Source organism: Lepisosteus oculatus, chromosome 2, assembly GCF_040954835.1.
Source record: "Lepisosteus oculatus isolate fLepOcu1 chromosome 2, fLepOcu1.hap2, whole genome shotgun sequence".
NCBI classification, from domain to species: domain Eukaryota; kingdom Metazoa; phylum Chordata; class Actinopteri; order Semionotiformes; family Lepisosteidae; genus Lepisosteus; species Lepisosteus oculatus.
Genome location: NC_090697.1, coordinates 9,293,698 through 9,315,857, shown reverse-complemented (window position 1 = coordinate 9,315,857; position 22,160 = coordinate 9,293,698). Strand labels below are relative to the sequence as shown.

General features: G+C 37.1%; 1 protein-coding gene across 3 annotated transcripts in view; it reads right to left on the bottom strand.

Annotated features, from left to right (window-relative positions):
* Nucleotides 1-17,027, bottom strand: part of col12a1b (collagen, type XII, alpha 1b) — a 93,123-nt gene extending 76,096 nt beyond the window's left edge. For 2 of the 3 annotated variants that reach the window (XM_069196705.1, XM_069196715.1), the window contains exons 1-10: nt 16,872-17,027; nt 14,766-14,871; nt 8,612-8,728; nt 8,071-8,214; nt 6,687-6,749; nt 5,288-5,551; nt 2,335-2,499; nt 1,802-1,975; nt 1,153-1,443; nt 228-830 (exon numbers count right to left, since the gene is read on the bottom strand). In XM_069196705.1, the coding sequence (XP_069052806.1) occupies nt 228-830; nt 1,153-1,443; nt 1,802-1,975; nt 2,335-2,499; nt 5,288-5,551; nt 6,687-6,749; nt 8,071-8,214; nt 8,612-8,728; nt 14,766-14,841 (1,897 nt within the window). In that variant the 5' untranslated portion in view covers nt 14,842-14,871; nt 16,872-17,027. The remainder of the gene's footprint in view (nt 1-227; nt 831-1,152; nt 1,444-1,801; nt 1,976-2,334; nt 2,500-5,287; nt 5,552-6,686; nt 6,750-8,070; nt 8,215-8,611; nt 8,729-14,765; nt 14,872-16,871) is intronic. The other variant, XM_069196706.1, reaches the window with a different exon arrangement.
* Between the last annotated feature and the right edge of the window lie 5,133 nt (nt 17,028-22,160).

Here is a 22,160-nt window from a genome sequence, read left to right as displayed (position 1 = left end):
GAGCTTATGGATAGTTAAAGACATTCTCAACTGCCCTACGCCTCTCATTTAAAAGAGGTGGGCAATATGCTTTAAATACCTAGCATAGCAAATACAGCTCTAAGGTCAAACATACCCCAGTTTACCACCTTAGGGTTAAGTGTTAATAGTTATGTAAAACTTTATTGTGCCATTGAGTTGCTGGAGTGAAATGGTCTACACATCATCGCATTTTGAACCATACTTACTTCTTGTTTTAATTTTAAGCAGTTCCTGCTCAATTCTCAAGCAGATTGACTGGGTGAGCTCCTTGGATATCCTTTCGAAAGCATCAAAGTCTTCAACAGTGTACACATGTGTTTCTACAGGCGTGTTAGCTATGGACTCCAGTTCTGCACGAACAGCGTCTTTGACACCTACTGCAAAGATTTCCACGTCAGTGTTCCGCAGCTTGGTGGCAGGGTCTTTAAAGGCATCTGACGATTTACCATCTGTGATGAGAATCATGACTCTTGGCACATTTAGTCGGGATCCTTTGCTGGGAACAAATATTTTCTCCCTCACGTAAGTCATCGCTTTGCCCGTGTTTGTCGAACCTCCTCTGTAAGGGAATGTCCGAATCGCTTTCAGCACAGACGCAAGATTGTTGTGCGTGTTCAGGGCAAATTCGGTGTAAGGATCTCTGCTGTACTGGACAAGACTTATCTGTACCTTTGCTGGTCCAATATCGAAGGAGTTCACTAAGACTTCCAGGAAAGCTCTGACTTTAGCAAAATTTGCTAATCCTATACTGTAAGAACCATCAACCAAGAGAACAACATCTGCCTGGACATCCACTCCAAGAGAACACTCTGCAAAAAAAAGGAAACATTAATCCTAGAAATCTGTAGTAAACAGTAATAGATTGTAAAGGCTTATATCTTTTCTTAGTGGTCATGATATGTCATCTGACACATGCATTGCTTCTCTTTTCTAGGAAAGGAGTATATTGATCTATGCTAAGTGATGCATGATTGTGTTTCACAAATTAAACAGGATGAAAAGTTGGCCATCGTGATGCCAATGGAGAGTGGACGCAAGTATAGCTGTTTAATCAAGAGTGTGTCGTCGGGAGTGGAAAGAATTACATGAGAAGCAAGTGATTAACAATTCAGGCAGCTGATATTTTCTTACCCAGGGACACTCTGATAGGCTGGGTTTTCTCCATGGCCATGACAGGTTCACTAGGTGTGAGGCCCTTCAGAGCATACAACATGATCTGGTACTCGGTTTCAGGAGACAAGTCCCGGACATTCATCGAAGTGGACGAGGGCCCCGTATGTATTTCCTGTCGTTTGCTGCCAGCCAGCATAGGAATTAGCTGCAGTTTGTACCCTGTTATTGGCCCTGAGGATGGATCCCAAGTCACCCTCATAGATTTGGATGTCAATTCCGTGACCTGTAGGTTGGATGGTGGCTCAACAACTGTGGGAACAACAACACACTGTGGAGGTCAAATTTTTCATAATTGCATTATGTAAAATCTGTGGTTACTGAAATTTTTGTGTTGCTGTCTCTTTAAAAATATATACACTGCAGTAGTGCATTTATGTGTCAATAGAGTATAATTATTTTAGAGTATTGGTTAACACTTTCAATTAACCATCATACAACCATGAATACTTTCACCAGTATACTGACTCTAAACTCCTAAAATATTACACAAACATTATTTTGATTTTTTTTTGTAATAATCATTTCCATATATCCGTAGGTGACCCTAAAGTTTTTCAAGTCAGAATTTCTTCATGAGATTGGCTTGACACTTTCAATGAAGACTTACTTTCCTCTCCGCTCACTAGCTCATTGAGCTGTTCATCGACTCCAGCGCATACTTGGGTAATGAGATCATGCTGTACATCTTTAATCAGATCAAAGTTTGCTACATTGTAGACATGTTTCTCAAAAGGACCAGAAGCCATTTGTTTCAGCTCTTCAACATCTGCTCCTTTGATTCCTAAATTGGATTAAGCATAAAAATACAATGTAAGATTTATATACAAAGCAATAATCAACATGAACAGTGTGTAGTTCTGATTTCTTGCCAGTACAAAAGCATTTGAGAAGTCTATCCTTTAATTATCAGCAATTCTAAAACAGGATCACCTATTTTAAACCTTGCTGTTGAGCTTATCATAAATTTAAAATTAAACAACAGATTTGTTTTCGCAGAAACAAATGCAAACATAGATGGATTAAACAACTCAAAATCTTTGAAAACATACACTTTCAGTTCAGCTGGACTTTCGGTAGTAAAATACTACCAATACTACCGTACTGTATAAAATATAATGATTATACATTATGACTACAAACCTAGAACAAAAATCTCAACTCCGATGTTTCTGAGCTTTTTTGCATATTCCTCCACAGGATCCTGTGATTTTCCATCCGTGATGATCATTGCAATTTTGGGAAATCCTTTTCTTGCTCCGGCTGCCTCCGTAAAAGTGTTTTTCAATAAGTAATCCATAGCCTCACCTAAATGGATACAAAAAATGATTAACATTCCATTATTTCTTTTAGATTCACCTTAATTTACTTCACATGATGTGCCCGTTGTGTTTAGCAGGAAAAACACACGATGTCTATCTGTATACAGGTAAAGGTTAAACATTTTAGAAAAGAGCATGTGTCACAGAGTAAATCCTGTTAATTTTCAAGGGCTCCTTTAAAAAATACGTAAACCCGTTTTCAGATGTGAAGCAAGGTTTCTGGTCAGCGTACGTACAGTACGTGCTTGTGTGCATGGTAAAGGTTTTGGAAAGTCAGAAAAACGTAATCAGAGGATCTGGCCAAGCTTTTTTCTGGCTTTTCTAAAGTTGGCTGAACTTTATAGTTAACAGCTTCAAACAATAAACAGCGAAGACACTGTGGAAGTCAGCTGTCAACAGCCTCAGGAGAACATCCTAAAACGTGGAAGAAGAGTTCATGGTTTGTTGGTAACCATCCACAACAACATAATTTAATTGTTACAAAAGTTACCACCTGTAACACTGAACTCTTAGCAACATATGAAACATGTAAAACATCTGTAACAGGTACCAATGTGTTTATTAATCTTCTGGCCAGGGATGACTCTAGTCATTTTAAGGATTTAAGGATTTTTCCTTGTTTTTTATACCAATATGTCTTTCTAGCCTTGGTCAAACACTATAACCCGTGGTGGGACTGACAATTGAAAAGGCCATTGGCATGTGGCAAAGATTGATGTCCTATGTCAATCAAATTGGCAGCCTAAACCATGTCTTCAAAAAGGAGTTCTAAATCTTCTTTGAAACCGGTGCATCAACTTAATTGAAACATGTCAGATTTGGTCAAAACCAAAACCTGCTTCATATTTGTTGAAAATGTATTTTTTATTTTTATTATGTACACCTTTTTGTCATCAAATTTTGTCCATCTGACAATACAATTTAAATATGGCAAAAAGAGCACCCTGTATAAATAAAATGGCAACAGGACTTTAATTTTGTTCTCAGATATCAAAACGCCTCTTTTAAAAAATGCTTTAGGTATTGAACACCAAATTTGGCAGCCATTATACCTGGCACAACATGGTTCACATTTTCAAAAATGGTGATCCCACATAACAACATATCTGAATAAGTCAAATTATAAGGTAACTGTTCAAAACCTGTTCAGCCAGTTAAGTGCAGACTTGTTCGGTATCAATCTGAGGTAATTATAATTATGATATGTACAATGGTACTCTTGTGAAAATCAAGACAGTGAACTAATTGACAGTGATAATAATGTAAACAACCATCTTCAAAAATATAACCCAATGGCATTTTCTAATTGATATGTGATGGTTTAATTGCTACTGCACCAACCAAGATGGCAGTTTGAGTCATGAACTAGTTTTTTCTTATTCAGAACCAATAAACTAATTGATTTTGAAACTTGAAAACTTTCAACAACATTCAGAACATCTACCCCTTGACTCAGCATATGTCACTTTGATCATTTTTAACATCAAAATGGCTACATAGAAATACTGGAACATGGCCACTATTAAAATTGGTTCTGCTGAGACTGCTTCTGTTAAAATACGATTTAACCAATTAACTTAAATGTTGATAGGCATAATAATGTTGTTTATTTTTAATTGTTAAAAATTATTTTAACTTCAGATTTTAAATATTTTATAAACAAGTTTTTTTTTTATTTATTCTATGTTGTTATAATCTCCCTGATTACAACACAGAGAAAATGTTATATTAATTACTATTAATACATAATACATCTATTTCCATCATTTCAAATGATTCACTTTTCTAATGGTTCTTTCCTTGTCAAATTATTTGAAACTATTTTTTTAATCATTTACCTTTACTTACAGGTGCAATATTTAATATTGCATTACTGTCAGTGTAGTTCAAAACCCAGTTAGTGTACTTGGCAATAAGCAGAACTATAATTTGAATTAAAAATCCTACAAATTTATTAAATTCTAAGGCAGACACCGATTTCATTATGACTAAAGAATCAGATGTCAGTGACTGTTATTAAAGACTCAGATATTTATACAGTAGGGTCTTGAGATCTATGGATTTGACATTCACAAATTTGCTTGTTCGTGATTTTGTTTGAACAATGGGGTTTTGTATGGAGGATGAGCAGGTGGACTTGGGTGGACTTAGTTATTAGCATATCTGGCTATTTGCGATGATTCTCTTCACCAAACAGTTGTGGATGTTGTGGATGTTAAATATTGGTGTCTTACAACTAAAATGAATTCTGTAGAACCACAAATGTGTAATTCAAATTCAAATGTTATTATTGCTACTACTTCAGAGTACCTTTAGCTTGAATATGTAATACAAACCACTTGATTGCATATTTAACTTTAGATTTTTTTTTCTCTTCATACATGTATGTCTGTTATTTGTTAATGGGTTCATCTTGTATTAAATGTATTGTGCTACAATATGTCTTTTACCAGCCTGCAAAGCACATTTTACATCTGGACCTATAAAAAGAAATATATTACACTAAAATCTACAATTGTGTTTAGTCTAAAGTTCCCAAATTAGCAATAACAGCAAAGGTTGTCAGCCCCAAACCACACTTCATACAGTATTTTTGACAAACAAAAAGTAAAACACAAGAACATACAGTATGTGTTGTAGAATACTTTTTTAAAGAAAATATTAAAAGGAAATTCCTTACTGTTGTTATCTTTCAAACAAATTGGTCAGGAATTTTCGTGAGACACATTTTTTTTAAACAGGTCTAGTCATAGTAAAAAAATAAATAAATGTACCTGTCATTGTGTTTCCACCTTTGTAAGGCAAGGAGTTGATTGCTCTGAGAAGTTCAGTTCTTTTATAATACTGATTGAGGTTGAATTCAGTCCTGGTGTCTGTGCTGTACTGCACAACTGCAACTCTTGTCTTCTCCTCTCCGATGTCAAAAGCAGATGCAAGGGATGAGATGAAACTCCGTATGTGCTTAAAATTTTCTCTCCCAACACTCCAGGAGCCATCCACCAAAAACACTAAATCTGCAATGGCACTCACAGAGCACTCTGAAGGAAATAAAAAGTCATCAAACTCAACTAGTTTTACTAGGCTGGTTAAGGTTTTTTTACAGTACCTTGGAAAATAAGAAACAAAAACAATGAGGAACGCTTCCAAAAGGGAAATGTCTCCAAAATGAAGCGAAGCTCCATAAGGGAATATCCTAGTTCCAAGCTGTGGAGGTGTCTCCTTGAAAAGCAATTATTTTGCTGGACAACAAATTAATCTATTGAGCAGTTTCTAATTGATAAATTGCCATATTAAGGTACTTGAGAAGCACACTCGAATATCCACAAAGATAGACATAATGTTACCATGGAAAGGTTGATGTTACCATAAAATTGGATTTAAAGACAGAAATTCATCATATTGTTCAAAAATGTGCTGCCATTATGTTTTATGCCATGAAATCCTTTTGGATTCCAGACTGAGTATCTCTAGGTATAATTCTAACATTCTTAATGATTCCATTAAAATAACTAGGATGATTCATGTATTTCTGTCTTTGTACAATAATCCCTTGGGTCCTGTTTCAAGGTTTAACTACAGCAACTCAATTGCCCTTGGGCTTGCAAACCAAATTGTGTCATGATTACATACACAAGTCTACTTTAATACTAACAACATCTGAAACATGTCTGAGGCAGCTTCTCGTTCTAATGTTTGTTAAGCGCAATCAGTGTTTCACTTTTCATCTGGATTAGCGTAAAGAAGAGTTCTGATTCTGACACAGCCACTCCCAGGAGTGTGGACCCTCCAGGCATGCTTCTCAAGTAAAACATATATTATTGTGGCATCTTTGTGAAAAAACACGATGTCCTTTGTTACTGCTATAACAGCTTTTTCTTGCTTATATTTGTTTTTCTTTCATTCCAAAAAACACACAGTAATCTACCCTGCTGGAGTGTCTACTTCTGATTTTATTCCGATGTGATAAAGCTCATGAAATGAAAGCACTGAAATTTTCACTAAACAGAGAGACTTCGCTTTCTGATAAGAGGTAGAACGATGTATGAAAATATGAAATATGATAAATAAAAACAGGTTCAAGATATACATGAACAGTACAATAGTATAAAATAGTGTACAAAAGTGTACACAGCACAACAGTGAATAGTGAATTAAAATAAACAATACACTTACTAAGAGCATCTTCAGTCTGTGGTCTTTTCCTTGGTCCACCAGGTGCTTGACTATTTGATTGAACTGAAACAAAGTGGCACAGTTACCATGGTTAACAAGGTATACCATAAATGAACATAATGTATGAAATGCACCACAAAGATGTTCTAATATAATATTTTCTGTTTTATACAGTACAGCAAAGACTCTGGCAGAGGAAATTTAAGGAATGACTCCAAGAGGAAACTAAAAGTAATTTAAGCTCCAGCTCCACACTCCAGTTAGCTAACACATTCCCGTTGAAGAATTTGGCACTTTTCTATAATGCTACTGAATTACATATTACACTTTTCAGAACTTAATTTGTCAAAAAGGAAAACACAGTTATGAAATATTGTTCATCACTGGGACATGAAACTCTTGAGTGATCTAATAGCTGTTTTATAGCTGTAAATTAGAATTGTTTCTTCGTGCAGTTGTACAGACCTAAGGAAAAGGGCACTGAAACTGGAACTGATAAAGTTCCCCCTGGTCCAGAAATTCAAAACTATTGTTCAGGTGTGTTAACACTTAATTCAGCAGGCAGATTATCAAATAAGGTTTGAAAGAGGTCTATTCTCAGTGTCCAGTTAATTCCAGAAAAAGTCAGAATAAGCTGTTTTAAGAGTGTCCTACCTAAATTAACTACATAATTTCCCATGTTTCCACATTTTCTACTTTTTTGTGAGTCTGTTGGCCTAGTAGTGACTGCCATGCTAGCTTTGCTACTTTCTGGTTTGGGCTGAAATGCATTACAAGTGATTATGTATTCCAGTAGATTAGAAATCCCGTATAAACAAAAATATCATTTTCGTTATTATTGTTTTTGTGTTTCCATAACAACATTTCTCAATAATCTAAGAGGACAGAACAAAATTCCCCAAATGTTAGTAACAAGTTAGTGTGAACAACTTGTATTTATGAGAATAAAAAGAACATACTGTACATTTATATGTACCTAATTCTGCGGCTAGAACAAGATAAATAAATGAATTTGCTTGGAAGTTTTAAGTGTTGTAGATTGTTCTGCCATCTTTACTTAAACAGATGCTTCACTTTCTCAAGCTTACTAAGATGATATTGTGCAACATGGTAATTCGTATTTCATAGCTCAAATTTATTATAGGTAAATACAATATATGTTTTTGAGAAGTGAATGTGAAGTCATATTTCATTTACTATCCACACAAATTGTACCTGTAAAGAGCCCCTGAACATATCACTTTGCTTTAAGAAACGAAGTCTAACATAACAGAATAAAAAATCCTGTTCAAACATCCTATCATGAGTTTGTCAATTAGAATGAAAGGTATTTACTTGTTATTATAAAAAATGTTATACATGAGTCATACAAACATTTACTTACTTGTGAGCTGGCCAAAGATGGGTATGCTTTCCTCTGCCCCGTCATACGAACTTATTGTTACAACATAGTCTAAATCTGGAAGTAGTTCTGTTATGGAGGTTTTTGTCGCAGAGGCAGGAAGGTTCAGTTCCTTGGCAGGTCCATCTACAATACATTTTTACATCACAGTCTTCAAAGTTAGAAAATCATTTTTGTACCTCATTCATTCATATAAAACTACAAAATGTTATTGCTAGTGTAAGCCTCTGTGCGTGGCTATGCATGGCTATCAAAGCTAAGTGCTATATAAAATAGGCATTCTGAGGACCAAAGATCCTTAATTACTATATTCATAAAAAATAAATGAAAAGGACTTTATCTGAAACACTATATCTTGGTGCTTCTGGAGATTTTTGGCTTATTTAACAGAAACCGTATGGCATGCCTTAGAATCAATCTAAGCACAATATATATCACAAGTCCAAAAGAACAGCTCACAATCAAAAACATTACACTTTAATTGACTGCTAAACGACTGCTTTATACAATGAAGACTACCTACCTGTTGTCGGTAACACTACGATTCTGTACCCCTGTATTCTAGTAGATGGCCGTTTCCATGACATTTGTACTGTATTTTCATTAATAATTTTAAATTTCAAGTCTGCAGGGGGTTCAACTGCAAACAAGAAAAGCAATCGCAGTTAATTCCAGTGTTAGTTCATGAAAACAATAGTTGTACAAAATTTAAAATCAAATAGACTGAAGCAAAGCGCTTTAACATTTTTGCATTAATTTGCTCCAACAACAACTACTTCAAGGCTGAAGTTAATTGTTGGGAGACAAGGAGAACCAACATCACACTGACAAAGATAACACAGCATAACAGATGGGAAAAGCCATTTTGGAGCAAAATGACATTTTCTTGAATTGCTAAGACCATGAATTCATAGCCAGCAAATCAAGCACAGAAAACCAAGAAAACACATTGAATACACAGTGACTTCACACAAAATGTCCACAGGTGCAAACATTAAATAGACCATTTCGTACATGCTGAGTGCAATCAATACAAAGCATGCTTAACCAGCCTACACAAGTTACTTACATATAATGGAACAGGATAAAAACAAACAGAACACTGCACAACATATCTTCATTCCTGAGTTAACCGATTGTACAATGGAATCAGGTAGCCAGATTGTTCTTATTAGATATTTACAGATTCACACCATATTATCTATAGTGTATATCTACACAAAGAAAACATATTCGTCTTGAATTTTAAAGGTAACACATATCAATGACATCACACATCCATTGCAAACCTCTTAAAAGAATACACAATATGTCACATCTGACTCTTGTGTACTTTCTTTTCATTTCTAAACGCTTACAGATTCAGTGAAGTGATGAGAAACTACAATAAAATGAAGAGAGAGAGTTGAGAAACAGACACATTTTACAAGTAAAAAAAATAAAGGCGGCATGACGAAACGTGTTGTTTACATTGAACTGGTTTCACAGAATCATGCACATGTACATGAAAAGTTGTTTGGAACAACTTAACGCACTGGACAAAAGCCTCCATGTACAAGAAGGACCACACGTAGAGATTATAAACATATTTTAAAATGATATTCTTCTTCACGTGTTCTCATGCTCCACATGCTATTTCAGTCCCCTTTCCCAGTACCCTGAGCGTGAGTTCTGCCCATTATGTGAATAGGACATTAGAAGAGGGTGTGTTAGCTATTACACTTCAGAAGTTCTGACTCTGACTCTCTTTACCAAACACTTGGTAGAGATGGCCAGAGAAAAAGTACAGAACTTCAGGCTGTTAGGTGTGAAAGCCTGGCAAAACAGGTGGCTTGTTCACAGATTGCTCGTTATATCCTATAATGGGAAACACCTACATGAGGATTATGTTCTAAGCTTATACACAAAAGGCCGTGAAATATGTTTATGGCTGACATATAAACGTTTTGACTAATTTGAAATCAGACTGCCAGAGCAGTCTAGGGATCTCCTACTCCGACTGTTAAAATAAATCACACAGGGAAAATGTCCCTGATAATACCATGAAGTGATCAGGACACTACCTTCCTATTATGGTGGACTTTTTGACATTTCTGAAAGTATCAGAACTATATTGGCACTTCTTATACATATTATGTACCAGTACATGAAATGGAGATGTAGTGAAACACATGCAGATGCTCAACTTAACACCATATGATTTAGGCACAGCGATGATATCTGTATTAATGAAGCTAACAGAGTTATATTCGCATGCAAAGTGTTAGCAATCTGTTGGATGCAAGAATATCATTCTAAAATACTGTTGAAAGCCACAGCTCAGGACAAATTCAATGCACAGGCAGACACAAATGACCTGAGCAAAAGCTTTATATTCGGTCATGGAAAAGGAGGGTCACCAACCTGGTTGATCTATTCAATGGGCGTGGCAGAGTCAGTCCTGGGCTGCCTGCTGAGCGGCCAGCAGCAGCCCAACCTGTTCCCCTCCTGTCTCGCAATGAGCCGATTCCAACCAAACCCACATATTGACTGCAGGGAAAGTCTTGAAACTTCAAATGACTTCAGCAAATCGTTTAAAAATTCAAACATGGAGGGGTTGATTTCATGAAATTGCGCCATGGGTTTTTAGATGAGTGCTGAAAAATTGGTTTTAACCAAGGCTTTTACATTCAAAGCATATATATTATATTACATTCTAAGTATATGTATATAATATATATGTATGTATGTATAAAATGCTGTTAACATAAAAACTATCATCAAGAGATTTCCTGCTTCAGAAGACTTGTGACATTGTCCCTTAGATTCCAGCTGAACTGTGGCTCTTTGAGACACCGCGTTGAGCCCGTCCAAAAATTTTGTCAGCTGCAAGTTGCATCACAGTTCACTTCTTAACAAGAATTATACCCTTTGTCGCGTTGTTGCGCCGCATTAACCAAAGTCATTTCTCGGTTTCCGTTTGGGAAGCCTGTCTTGTTTCCATAACCTCATCATTTAGTCATTCAGGCTGTTCTTTGGCCTATGTCTTCCCCAGTGAGGAAGAAAGAAACCAAGTCCCACAGACAAGCAGAACGGAAGCCAAAATATTACCACAGCATGTGCTAAACATTAAAGATTTCAGTATAATAACATTCCTTCAACCAATTTCAGCACAGCAGTTTTTTCCTAATAATACAGTATGTAAACTGTTACAAAATGAACTTTTTGTTGTTGTGTCTCTAATAATTACTTTTTTTCAGTGTCATGTTTCAGCATTTTGTTCTATATCAGAAGAGGAACATTAACAGCAAAAGACATTTTCAAAGATCAAAATCTATATCTGATTAAACATATTTTGTGCTTTGTTTTCATAGTTTGCCATAGGCAGTTTGTAGATGAAATATTGTTTCATTTTCTTGTTAATAAAATACTTAAATTTGTGTTGCTGAAAGATTTGAATAATGGGTTTTAAAATCTTAGATTGTTATTTCATTTTTTATAGAGTTTACAGTTTCCGTTTGTATATGTTTCTGAAAAATATTTAAAATCTGTTAAAATATTTAATAATATTTTAATTTTGTATATATAAAACATATAATATCGTGACAATATTACCTTTATGGCTGTCTGACTTTAAGGATGTTTCTATCAGATCAACAATGCAAAAAGGTTATAGTTTATTTAAAAAATCTTGCTTTTAAAGTTTTAAGTTATTGAAGTTATTAGTTTACAAAACAAATTCATTTACTTATACAATTCTATAAATCCCCATCCCCATCACTTATACACATATAACCTATCAATTAATACTCCGCAGCTAAAGATCTGACATAGAAGTTTTTTCTGTTATTTTAATGTCTGAATACAGAAAAACAACATTTCTACAATCCTATAAAAAATGTCTTGCCCTGAAAGCAAGGGCCCCCTCCTCCACCCAGGAATTCAATATTTCCTTCAAGTGAAACCTCAGTAAGAGACAGTAAGAGCCAAAACTTGTCAAGCTTTAAAAGTTCTAATATATACAGTACTTAGAGCATTTGCTACCCACAGTATTTCAATGTTCTCATTCAGCTGTTTTCTTGTCCTTAGTAATTTATTTTAATTGATCTTAGGCCTGTGTAATTTTATTTTCTTCAAATGAATCCACATGAAAAATGTATTCTAGAACATGTGTAGTACTTGTTATGTAATCGAATATTTTTCCAATTTTTACAGACTAATACATGAACTTATTGTCACCCAATGAGTGGGCCTTTTTTGTTGGTGCATACAAAGATTGATTGATTGATTGGTTGGTTGGTTGGTTGGTTGGTTGACATCATAGAGCATGATGAGAACAAAGACTGTATGTGATATATTCAATAATAAAACAAACTGAGATATTGCAAAGTACAAATTATATTTGTGGATTGCATTAGAGACTCACTAGTTCTCACTCTCACTAAAAAGATCCTATCAAAGAATCTTGACTTTCCTGCCAATGGTTATCTATTGTAATGCACCTCTAAGCACACAAGTCATAGACTGTAAATAACCAATTAAGAGGAGACGCTGATAGAGTTTTCATCAAAGCTGCCTCTTAAAACAGCTGAAAAATGTTCCTTTCTGCTTTACACCTGAACTCTCACTAGACTTCTGGCAAAGACAAAATGAAGAAGCAATGTGTCTGATAAAATGCTCGTTGGCCCTGATGCACGTTCTCAGGAAATGGTTCATTTTCAATTTGGAAAGCAAAATGGAAACCTGTCAAAGTGAAACAGGCTAGCATCTCATAAGCAAATCCCCCCTCCTGCAGGACAAAGATGTGAGGGATTCTAACCAGACATACAGTGGGTACTGGCCTCCCCCACTCCCCACTCGAACCTGCTGGAAAAAATCACTCTTGAGCTGCACCAAATAATAGAACATCTTTATGCATTCAGCATTTATTCTTTGCTCTCCAATTGTAAGTTTAAAGGACTGACACCCTGCAGAGAGACATTAAAAATGCGGAAAATGCGTCTTGGAAGCAATAGCAAGCGCTGCATTTTTAATGGCTCTCAGAACATTTTGATTAAAACAACAGTTGTGAAATTAACTTGTATTTTCAATGATGAAACTATTATCTTCACATTTGCATTCACCTATCTGGAAACCTCAATTTAAATGTCACTGCAGCAGTGCACTTGTGCAAGACGGAGATTGAAGGCAGATGACTGATCATTGAAACCCGGACGGATTCTGTTTTCTCCTGCCAAATTTCAAAACCAGATGTTGGTGAGAACTGGAAAACTAACTAGGAAACCGGTCACTGCTTCCCAGCCCCGTCTTCAGGTCCTCGTACCAGTTCAGGTTTATGATAAAAACAGAATCTGATCACTGCATTAATTTTGATTGTGTCTACTGGACCTGCATTGCTCATATTAAACGAAAGAGTTGATTCTCATGTAAGCAAAGCACTGCAGATTTGAATACAAATGTTCCGGTTGGATTAATAAACCCGAATTGCTAAGGAAAATCTCTCATCCAGTCTGCTGGGGCAGTGACTCCACCTAACCTCAATATGCACCTTCTAAAATGGGTTAGTTATTCTTCTCATTTTAAAATTCTGCAGAAATTAAGTATCAATAATGATAGTTGTCTGTACAAAATTTTCTTTTATAAATGTAGACTTTGGGGATAGTGCAATAGTCCCAAAGTACATACATTTATAAGAGAACTTAGCTGGAAAATGCCTAGCATCATTTTTAAAAAAATAAATAAAAACTAAATAAATTTAAGGGCATCAATTGAGATTTCCTATTTAGAAATGGTCAGATTTCTATCTAAGCATGAAAGCACAGAAAGCTGTTTGAAAAGAACATCAATGATTCACTTCTAGAAAAGGTTTTAGTCACCAAAAGGGTTAATGATTTGCTTATGCTTTGTTATTGACCCACCACATCCAGCCATTGTGAATTGCCAAACTAGTACTGAGGATTTTCAGGATTCTCCTTTGATGGGGGCTACTTCTCTGAATCCAATGGAAACCCATCAAATACTTCATTGGAAAACAGTGGCAGATCAGATTTTTAGATATTCCTGAATGAGAATCTTTAAGAACTTTTAATTATATTTCACAGCAGTATAAAATACATTCTTCATCTGAATGTGACACTTTTATCTCAAATGTTCAGGACTGATACGTACTCTAATAAAATATACAAAACGTCAAGTTCCATTGCCTGATGTGAAAAGATGCACTAATGGCAATGATAATAATGGTTTACGTTTCATATACATCTAGTTGCAAAATGCAGACAATAAATTATCTGATCACACATCTTGCCATAAAAGAAGGAGGGGGAAAAAGGCAGGATTTGCACCATGCTACGTTAGTGATTCATCAAAAAATACACATAGTCTTTTTGAAGCACATAATTTTATTACGGGAGGAGGTTTTGAAATGTACACACTGTAACCATTTTTCTTACCATAACCATCTGTGTTAAGGTTTTTCCTTGGGTATCCTGGCTATAATCTTAATTAAAAGGATGATCAACATTTGTGCTTAAACCTAAAGAAAACAATAGCTCAGACCCAAGACAATGGAACCATTCTTCGTTTTCAGAACAGCAATCGGAGAAGAGAGACAGAGAGTGAGAATTCTGCACCATCTACAAACTAAGTAGCACTGAAGTTTGTACGGAGACAATAAGGAAGAAAATTGAAGTGTTTACCTTGAGCTTCGACCGAGGCAATCAGGGTTGCGAGGAAGGCAATAGCTGCCAAAGACAGCCTTATCTTCATTTTCATTCTTTAGGACTCAGGAAAGCATGAATGAATCTGGTAAAGAAAAAGACAAAAAAAATTAGGATACGCTTCGGTTGAGCCAGGTTCTCGAGAAGCAGGCTTGGCGGTAAAAGAAGAAATGATCAATGAATATTTCTTTTTCTAAAGAGAACTAATGAGATCCTGTAACTGCGCAACGTAAGAAATCAAGTTACGGAACAAATTGATTCATATATGGAAAGAAGAAGAAACAGAGGGAAATTGATCACTTGTCTGGATAGAAATATTATATCACTTTTTGGCACGTAAGAAAAATAATTTTAAAAGAGAAAAATGCATTCTAAATGTCCCATATGAGACTAATCAGGTTAAGGCAAGACCATCTGAAGATATCGGCAGCTATTCTGTTTATGTTTGATGATGCCTGGGAGTCTTATTCTTTAGGCAACTCAAAACGATATCAATTGGAAACGAAAACCAGTATATCAATCTTAAGTCAAAACCCGCAAAAAGCCTAATACAACAAAATCCATATATCTACAGTAAGTTGCAGTGAAGACAATGTCAGGTAGGAACAAGTGATGTTAGCGTGCAAGAAGAACTCTTTTTTTTCTTCAGAGCTACGAGAGATTGAGCTAGGAGAGAAAGTGGAAACATCTTTGTCTTACTTAATGTTCTAACACACTGTCCTATTAACAAGAACTGGTCAGGGAAATCATCTTAACAAAAAAGCCTAATAAACCACTTTCGTATATTGAAACTCATTCTGACTCCGGATTAAAAGTGGGTTGTTGTTTTTTTTTTCAGTAAAACGTGGTATTTTTTTTAAATGTGTCCTTTAACTCGTTAATTAGTAGATCAAACAACGCGAATCAGCAATTCTGTTCAGTTCTACAGTATCTGCCCATGAAAGTAGTTTAATTTCCAGTTTCTAATACAAATATGCCGACTATATAATAAGAAGTTACTAAAAAGCAGATATTTTAATGTAACTAAAATAATCTTTCTTTCCAGACTTCGGTGACCCACTGTAAAGTTGAACAATTTGCGGTGATAATATTAAAAGAGAGGAAAAAGGGAGTTCTTTAGGTGAACAGCGCCTCCTTGAGTAGATAGTCCGCATGTTTAGGTTAGACTCAGGCATTCTGTCGCTAGTAAAGTACTTCATAAACTGTACTTCTAATACAGACAATTAAAAAATAGATTGTAAAGGTGCGATCAAAACCATCAATAATGTTGGGTAGGTCAGTACATTATTATACTGTATGTTCACAATACGTTAAGAAAAATACGTTCTTTTTTTAATATGCAGTACCCTGAAAGGTGAACGAGCTAAAGATGACTACCCGTAATACTTCAAAAAGCTGTACGTTGAAGGCATATTTGGGAGCACTAGTACAATGCAAACTTAATGCCATTTTGATAGGTTAAAACGTCAGATGAGGAATCACCAAAAGTAATAAAATACTAGGTTAAAATCATGAGAAAATGTCAATAATCAATCGTTCAAAAACATTTCTAAGGAATAAATAATCTTGCTAATGCAATGTACAGAAACAGTTCTTCTCCAAGGCATATAAAATAGATCAGCTAACGAAAACTGAATTAATTCATAAATCAAGAACGTATAGCCGTTTGCAATTCAAAATACGCTTTCTTACGCTTGAAAAATGAAGACCAGACATTCACCTGTCAGATTTTCACAACTACGTGAATAAAGTATCACGAATCTCCAATGGATGAAAAAAGTCAAATCTGTTGATAAAAGTCTCCGAATTCGATATTTTATCGATTGATATATTATAACATGTATTTTTTTTGTAATACAGCGTAAATAGAAATATATTGGGTCATAGTTCCAACAAAAGACCTCCAGCCTTTCCATAGACTTGCAGACTCAAGACTGACTAACCAATTCACTGACAGAACCAGCAGGCTGCAAAATTGAGCTTTTTCGCGCTTCACACCACTGAGGATTAAATTTTAAACAGCAAAAAAATAAAGTACTAACGCTTGGTATTAGAATATTTCTTAAAAATAAGGAAAATGCAAACCTGGAGAATTTAAAAAGGGGGCAAAATGTAAAAGAGAAGTTTCGTGCCTGGAGATGCCCCTGATGCAGATGATGTGGTGGTCGGCTAGTTCGTGCTGCCGGTAGTTTGGAGCTCCTGCTACAAATGTCCCAGTAAGGAAGCCTCTTTCCAAGTGGGAAGAATCTCTCCCAGATCTGCTACTTAATAGGGGGCTGTTCCCAACTCTCATTTTACTATCGTAAGCTATTACGAAATCCAGCTAGCGTGGAATCTTGCCATGGTTTTGATATATGAAATATCGCAAAAGTGGGGATATACTTTTGGAAACTTCTGCATACTTTTTGCATTCCTTTGGCATGATGGTCATCCCAGGGTTTTGTGCCACAGGTCTTCTGTAAATACTCGAATGATAGCATCTGCGTTTGGAAACCATGAGAGAGCTTGTTTTTTTGCTGGCAACTGTTGAGGGCGATTTTTTTAACATGGAACAATGGAAAATCTTAAACAACCCAATACTATTTCGTTTAGGAACACAATTAAAGAAGCAGAAACGATATCCCCCTTAATTTACTGTGTTTTACTAAATCGATTGAGAGGTATTTAAGCCCATATTTCATTTTGATTGAAGTGTGTTATAGATTTAACGAGAACCATCTGTTTAATTACAATCTCCTATAGACTACTGCGTGATGCCTCTGTGCTCAAAACCGAGTATTTAAGCTACATCTTGTAACACCATAAGCTACATACTGTACACAATTCCAGACAACTGTTCATCTACTCTTTAAGTCATCAAAAAATTACAGATATTAAACTGAAAGTTTAAATACTTATATCTTAGACGTGTTACAAAAAATCATTTATTAGATTATCCAATATACCGAACAGAATAACAAACTAACAGAGGTGGATAGTACATATAGTACAAACCAGCTGATATAATGTAAAAGTGAGATCTATTGGCCTGATTTCAAAGGCTCTCACAATCTTAAGTGTGCTTGTTCTGAAGAAAGCATTCTTCTTGATGGCATGTGTCAGAAAGCCAGTGTATGAACATTCTCTGAGGAACATTTATTTTGATAAATTGAACAATTAGACCCTTCTAAATCTCATTTATTTACTCTACAAAGCCAAAATCATAAGATTAATTATTATTGTTGCAGTTATTCAATCTTTTGTTATTTTAAAAATTAACCAAAGTCTAGTAGGAGTTAAGTAAACCCTGATTTTTAAGGGGTAGAGGGGTAGAAGTCCTAGAATGAGCATGAAATTGGGTAACAGTGTAATAACAGACCTTGGAACATTATCGACCCTCAGGAAACACAATCTCTTCTTTACTTCTGTTTTGTAGTTCAAGTCAGCTTCCATTCAGCTGCATATGAAGAAGAAAGGTCTACCTTTGGGTAAATCCCGTTTTCATTTCCATATGATCAAAAAGGCTAAAACGTTATTATGCACAGATATCAACAGAATATAACTGTCCGTGGTTATTAGCAGAGCATGACACTTTTACAGCCAACATACTGTAGGAAAAACAAGAGAATAACTTTGAACCATAAAGTGTGTCATCAAAGACGACAATACCAGTCTTTCAAATGTTGCGCAAGTAAAACTAAGCTTGATGCAAAGCAAACTTCTCACTGACATTTCTGTTTTCTAATTTACTATTTCGATCATGAATTTGATGGTTTGACTTGCACTTTCTGTGATTCTTCCAGAACTCAGGAAGCCAAAAGTGAGAATATCAACACAACAGATCATGTAAGGTCACAAATATCTGCGCCTGTGGCTGGGAGGTTGCCGGTTCGTATCCCGCAGCCGGCAGAGTAATCCTAGACTGTTGGGCCCCTGAGCAAGGCCCTTAACCCCAACTGCTCCAGGGGCGCCGTATAAATGGCTGACCCTGAGCTCTGACCTCAAGCTTCTCTCCCCGTCTGTGTGTCTCATGGAGAGCAAGCTGGGGTATGTGAAAAGATAAATTCCTAATACAGGAAATTGTATACGGCCAATAAATTGATCTTAATCTTGAAGTCAACTGCCTCTGAAAGCTAGATGGGATTGAATTCTGCCATGGTCATGGCACATTATCTCCTGTCCAGGAAGCTGTGCTTGTAGCCCAAGAACTACTGCTATCAAATCCCAGCAGGGGTGCACTCATCACACTGGTGGTGACTTAAGTCATCAAAAATTTGTGTGCACAGAAGCCTGCTCCCTGGCCTTCCAGACTTTTATTATTCAAACGTGAATGTTTTGTGTGTGTCACAAGAACATAAGAGTGGTTTAAAACAAGCAGAGGCCATTCTGCCCATCAAGTCTGTCCGGTATAAGTCTCAAAGTTTGCATTTATTCAAGCTGGAAAATCAGATTACTGCTGAAGTTTACTTCCGGTTCAGCGGTGAAACTAGACCTGAGGGCCTAAGCAGAGATTAATGAGCAGTGAATTTAGAATAAAGGTAGTGGGCAGTTTTTTTTACACCAAGGATTGTGGATGCCTGGAGCAAAAATTATCTAGTCCTGTTGTTGAAACTGGCTCTCTTATATCCGTCTAGAAATTATTCAATGAGAGCTTTCGATCAGTAAGTTACCAACAACGAAAAATAGCTAGAACATCATGGCTCTTTTTTTTAGAAACGCATCTTTTTCTCTTTTCTGTAGGGTGCAGTGGCTAAATTATTACCCGCATATGTATATATTATACGATTGCCGGGTAAACACTGCCCTCTAGTGGTATAAGTGGTAAAATGCTTATACTATTCTCTACAGTTCGACACATTCCTATTCAAAACCTATCAGCTCCCTGGGGTAACAGGGAACTAGATATAATAAAATAGACTATCAAACATCTTGGAACAGGGCCATTAGAGCTGTCGTACAGAGGAAAAGGCTTCAGAAGTAATGGCCAGGAGACTATTAATGATTTATATTATTTACAAAACAGATGCCTTTATCCAGCACAACTTACACTGTACTGTAAAAGCTTTATATTAAGTGTAAGTACGGCATATGTAGTACCTTACTACATACAGCAAGTTAGCTATTGAAAGTACATCATATTTATACAATGATAATGAAGCTAAAACAAAGCTGAAGAGCAACACAAGTGCCAGCCAAACAAAATTAAAAAGTTCAAACTAAATCAGTGTAAGGGTACACAGCAGTAATGCAAACATAATGTCGGTCTGTACAGTACTTTTGATGTTTATGGTAAATGAGTGCAAATTAGCAAGCTACATTACCAGCTTGGGAATTAAAAACAATTAGGCCAATTATTGATTGTTTAAGAGTTATTGAAGGATCACAGGCACCGCCTAAACAGGTAACCCTTGGTCAAGGGCCCAGAATATGGTTCAGCCCCAAGTGGCTCTGATGAAATTCAATAGTTCGTTCTCCGGCAGAAAATCTGGCAGAAGAGCAGTTGACAGGGCAGGAGGTTGTAAGGAGAGATCAGAGATTGGAAGCAGTTGCCGGCTGAGGTAACGACAGGTGAAAAACAGGGGTTTGAATCAAATGCATCCACCGACAGCAAGCCAGTAATGCAATAGCGAGAGTTAAAGAGAAGAAGAGAGAAGACAGGGCGCGCCACAGAAACCTGGACAAGATGGAGTGGGCAGATGGCAAAGAGCAAGCTACAACAGCCTAAGCAGAACAGGGCACATCTTCATCTTCCCAGAGGCGCTGCCGCCCTGATTCTAATGGCGAAGATGAAAGAGGTTAAAACTGCGTGACTGTGTGGCGCGGCTCGCCCAGCTGCGGGAGTGGCGGCCCGGCCGTGAGGACAGGCCTGCTCGAAGGGGCGGGGGAGCGAACGATGGGGAATCCGGCTCGGTTAGTGCGACGCTGTCACGCCCTCTGCAGCCAGAGGGCGCTCCTACTCTGTCCTGTCTCTTGTTTCCGGTGCTTTGCTGTCCTTCCGGTGTTTCTGTCTCTCTCTGGGGCTATATATTTCCGGGTCTTTCATTTGCCTTCGCTCAGCATTGACGTTCGGATGTCCTGAAACCAGCCTAGCACCAGGTCGCCCCACATCCGCTACCTGAGGGCATAGGTTTCTATACGGTATTCCCTGAACAGCTGAGCCCGGGCTAACCCCCGTCTCGCCGCTACGCATAGGGTCATTCCACGGTTCATCCCATCCGACATTCGTGACAGACGCAGGGGTGATGAGGGAGCCAATCCCCTGAAAAGAGGGACGGAGGAGACGGCTGAACGCGAAAGAGGTACACGGAGGGAAGATCTGGGTTCGAGATTTACATACGGAGGTGAGCAGGAGTCTGTGAGATCAGGGTCTAACCTTCCTCTTGAACGTTTCTGAACTCCACACAATTGCAATGGACGGAAACGTGTGTCAGATAAGCGCTCTTCTGCTGGATTATTACCTGCCTATATGGAGCGCTCGGAAAGACTACTGTATCTGCATCCCATCAGGCATGCCTGGGCTTCCAGTTATCAATCACATCCAAGAAACTTTCATGAGCTCAGATGTGGCCTTGAGCAAGAGTGGAATTTCCTGCTTGTTGGACAACCTCATTCGCAGCATGAGAAGATGCTCTGAAGCAATGCCAAGTGGCTATTGAATACATTTTAGGTATGTTGAGCTCATTACATTTGATTCTCGGTTTCAGGGATTCCTTATTTCATGGTCATAACTAGCAGAAAACCCAATCATTTTTTCTGTGCATATTTTAAGCCTTAAAACAGTTCTCCAGCCAATTTTTTTATGACACTCCTTGAATGGGTCTTGGGAAAATTACATTTGAGTCTGTTACTTTTTTAACACAGGTGTAGCTGGCGTTTCTGAAAGACTTAGGAATCAGTGGCCGCTGCAACATGAAACCCACCGCTGTGTTTTTTGGTATTTTTATCATTCCAAAGGAGAACAAAAAACATTTTGGTATTTCTCAAAAAGGGCAAGCTGAACCAATAATTGTCACGGATGTCGGAAGGGATGAACCGTGGATTGGCAGGAGAGCGGAAAAAGACCCTATGCGTAGCGGCAGGTCGGGGGTAAGCCACGGCTCAGCTGTTCAGGAGTCGTATAGAAACCTATGCCTTCAGGCAGAGGACGTGGGGCAACCTGGAGCCAGGCAGGACTCAGGACATCCGGACGTCAATGCTGAGCGAAAGTGAATCAGGTACCCAGAAATATATAGCCCCAGAGAGAGAGATACCGCAAGGACAGCAAAGCACAGGAAACTAGGGACAGGACAGAGTAGGAGCGCCCTCTGGCTGCAGTCACATTCTAATTAATGTCGCAAGATAACCAATACAAAGTAATTGCCTACGTACAGTAATATTTTATGTTTGATTCTAACT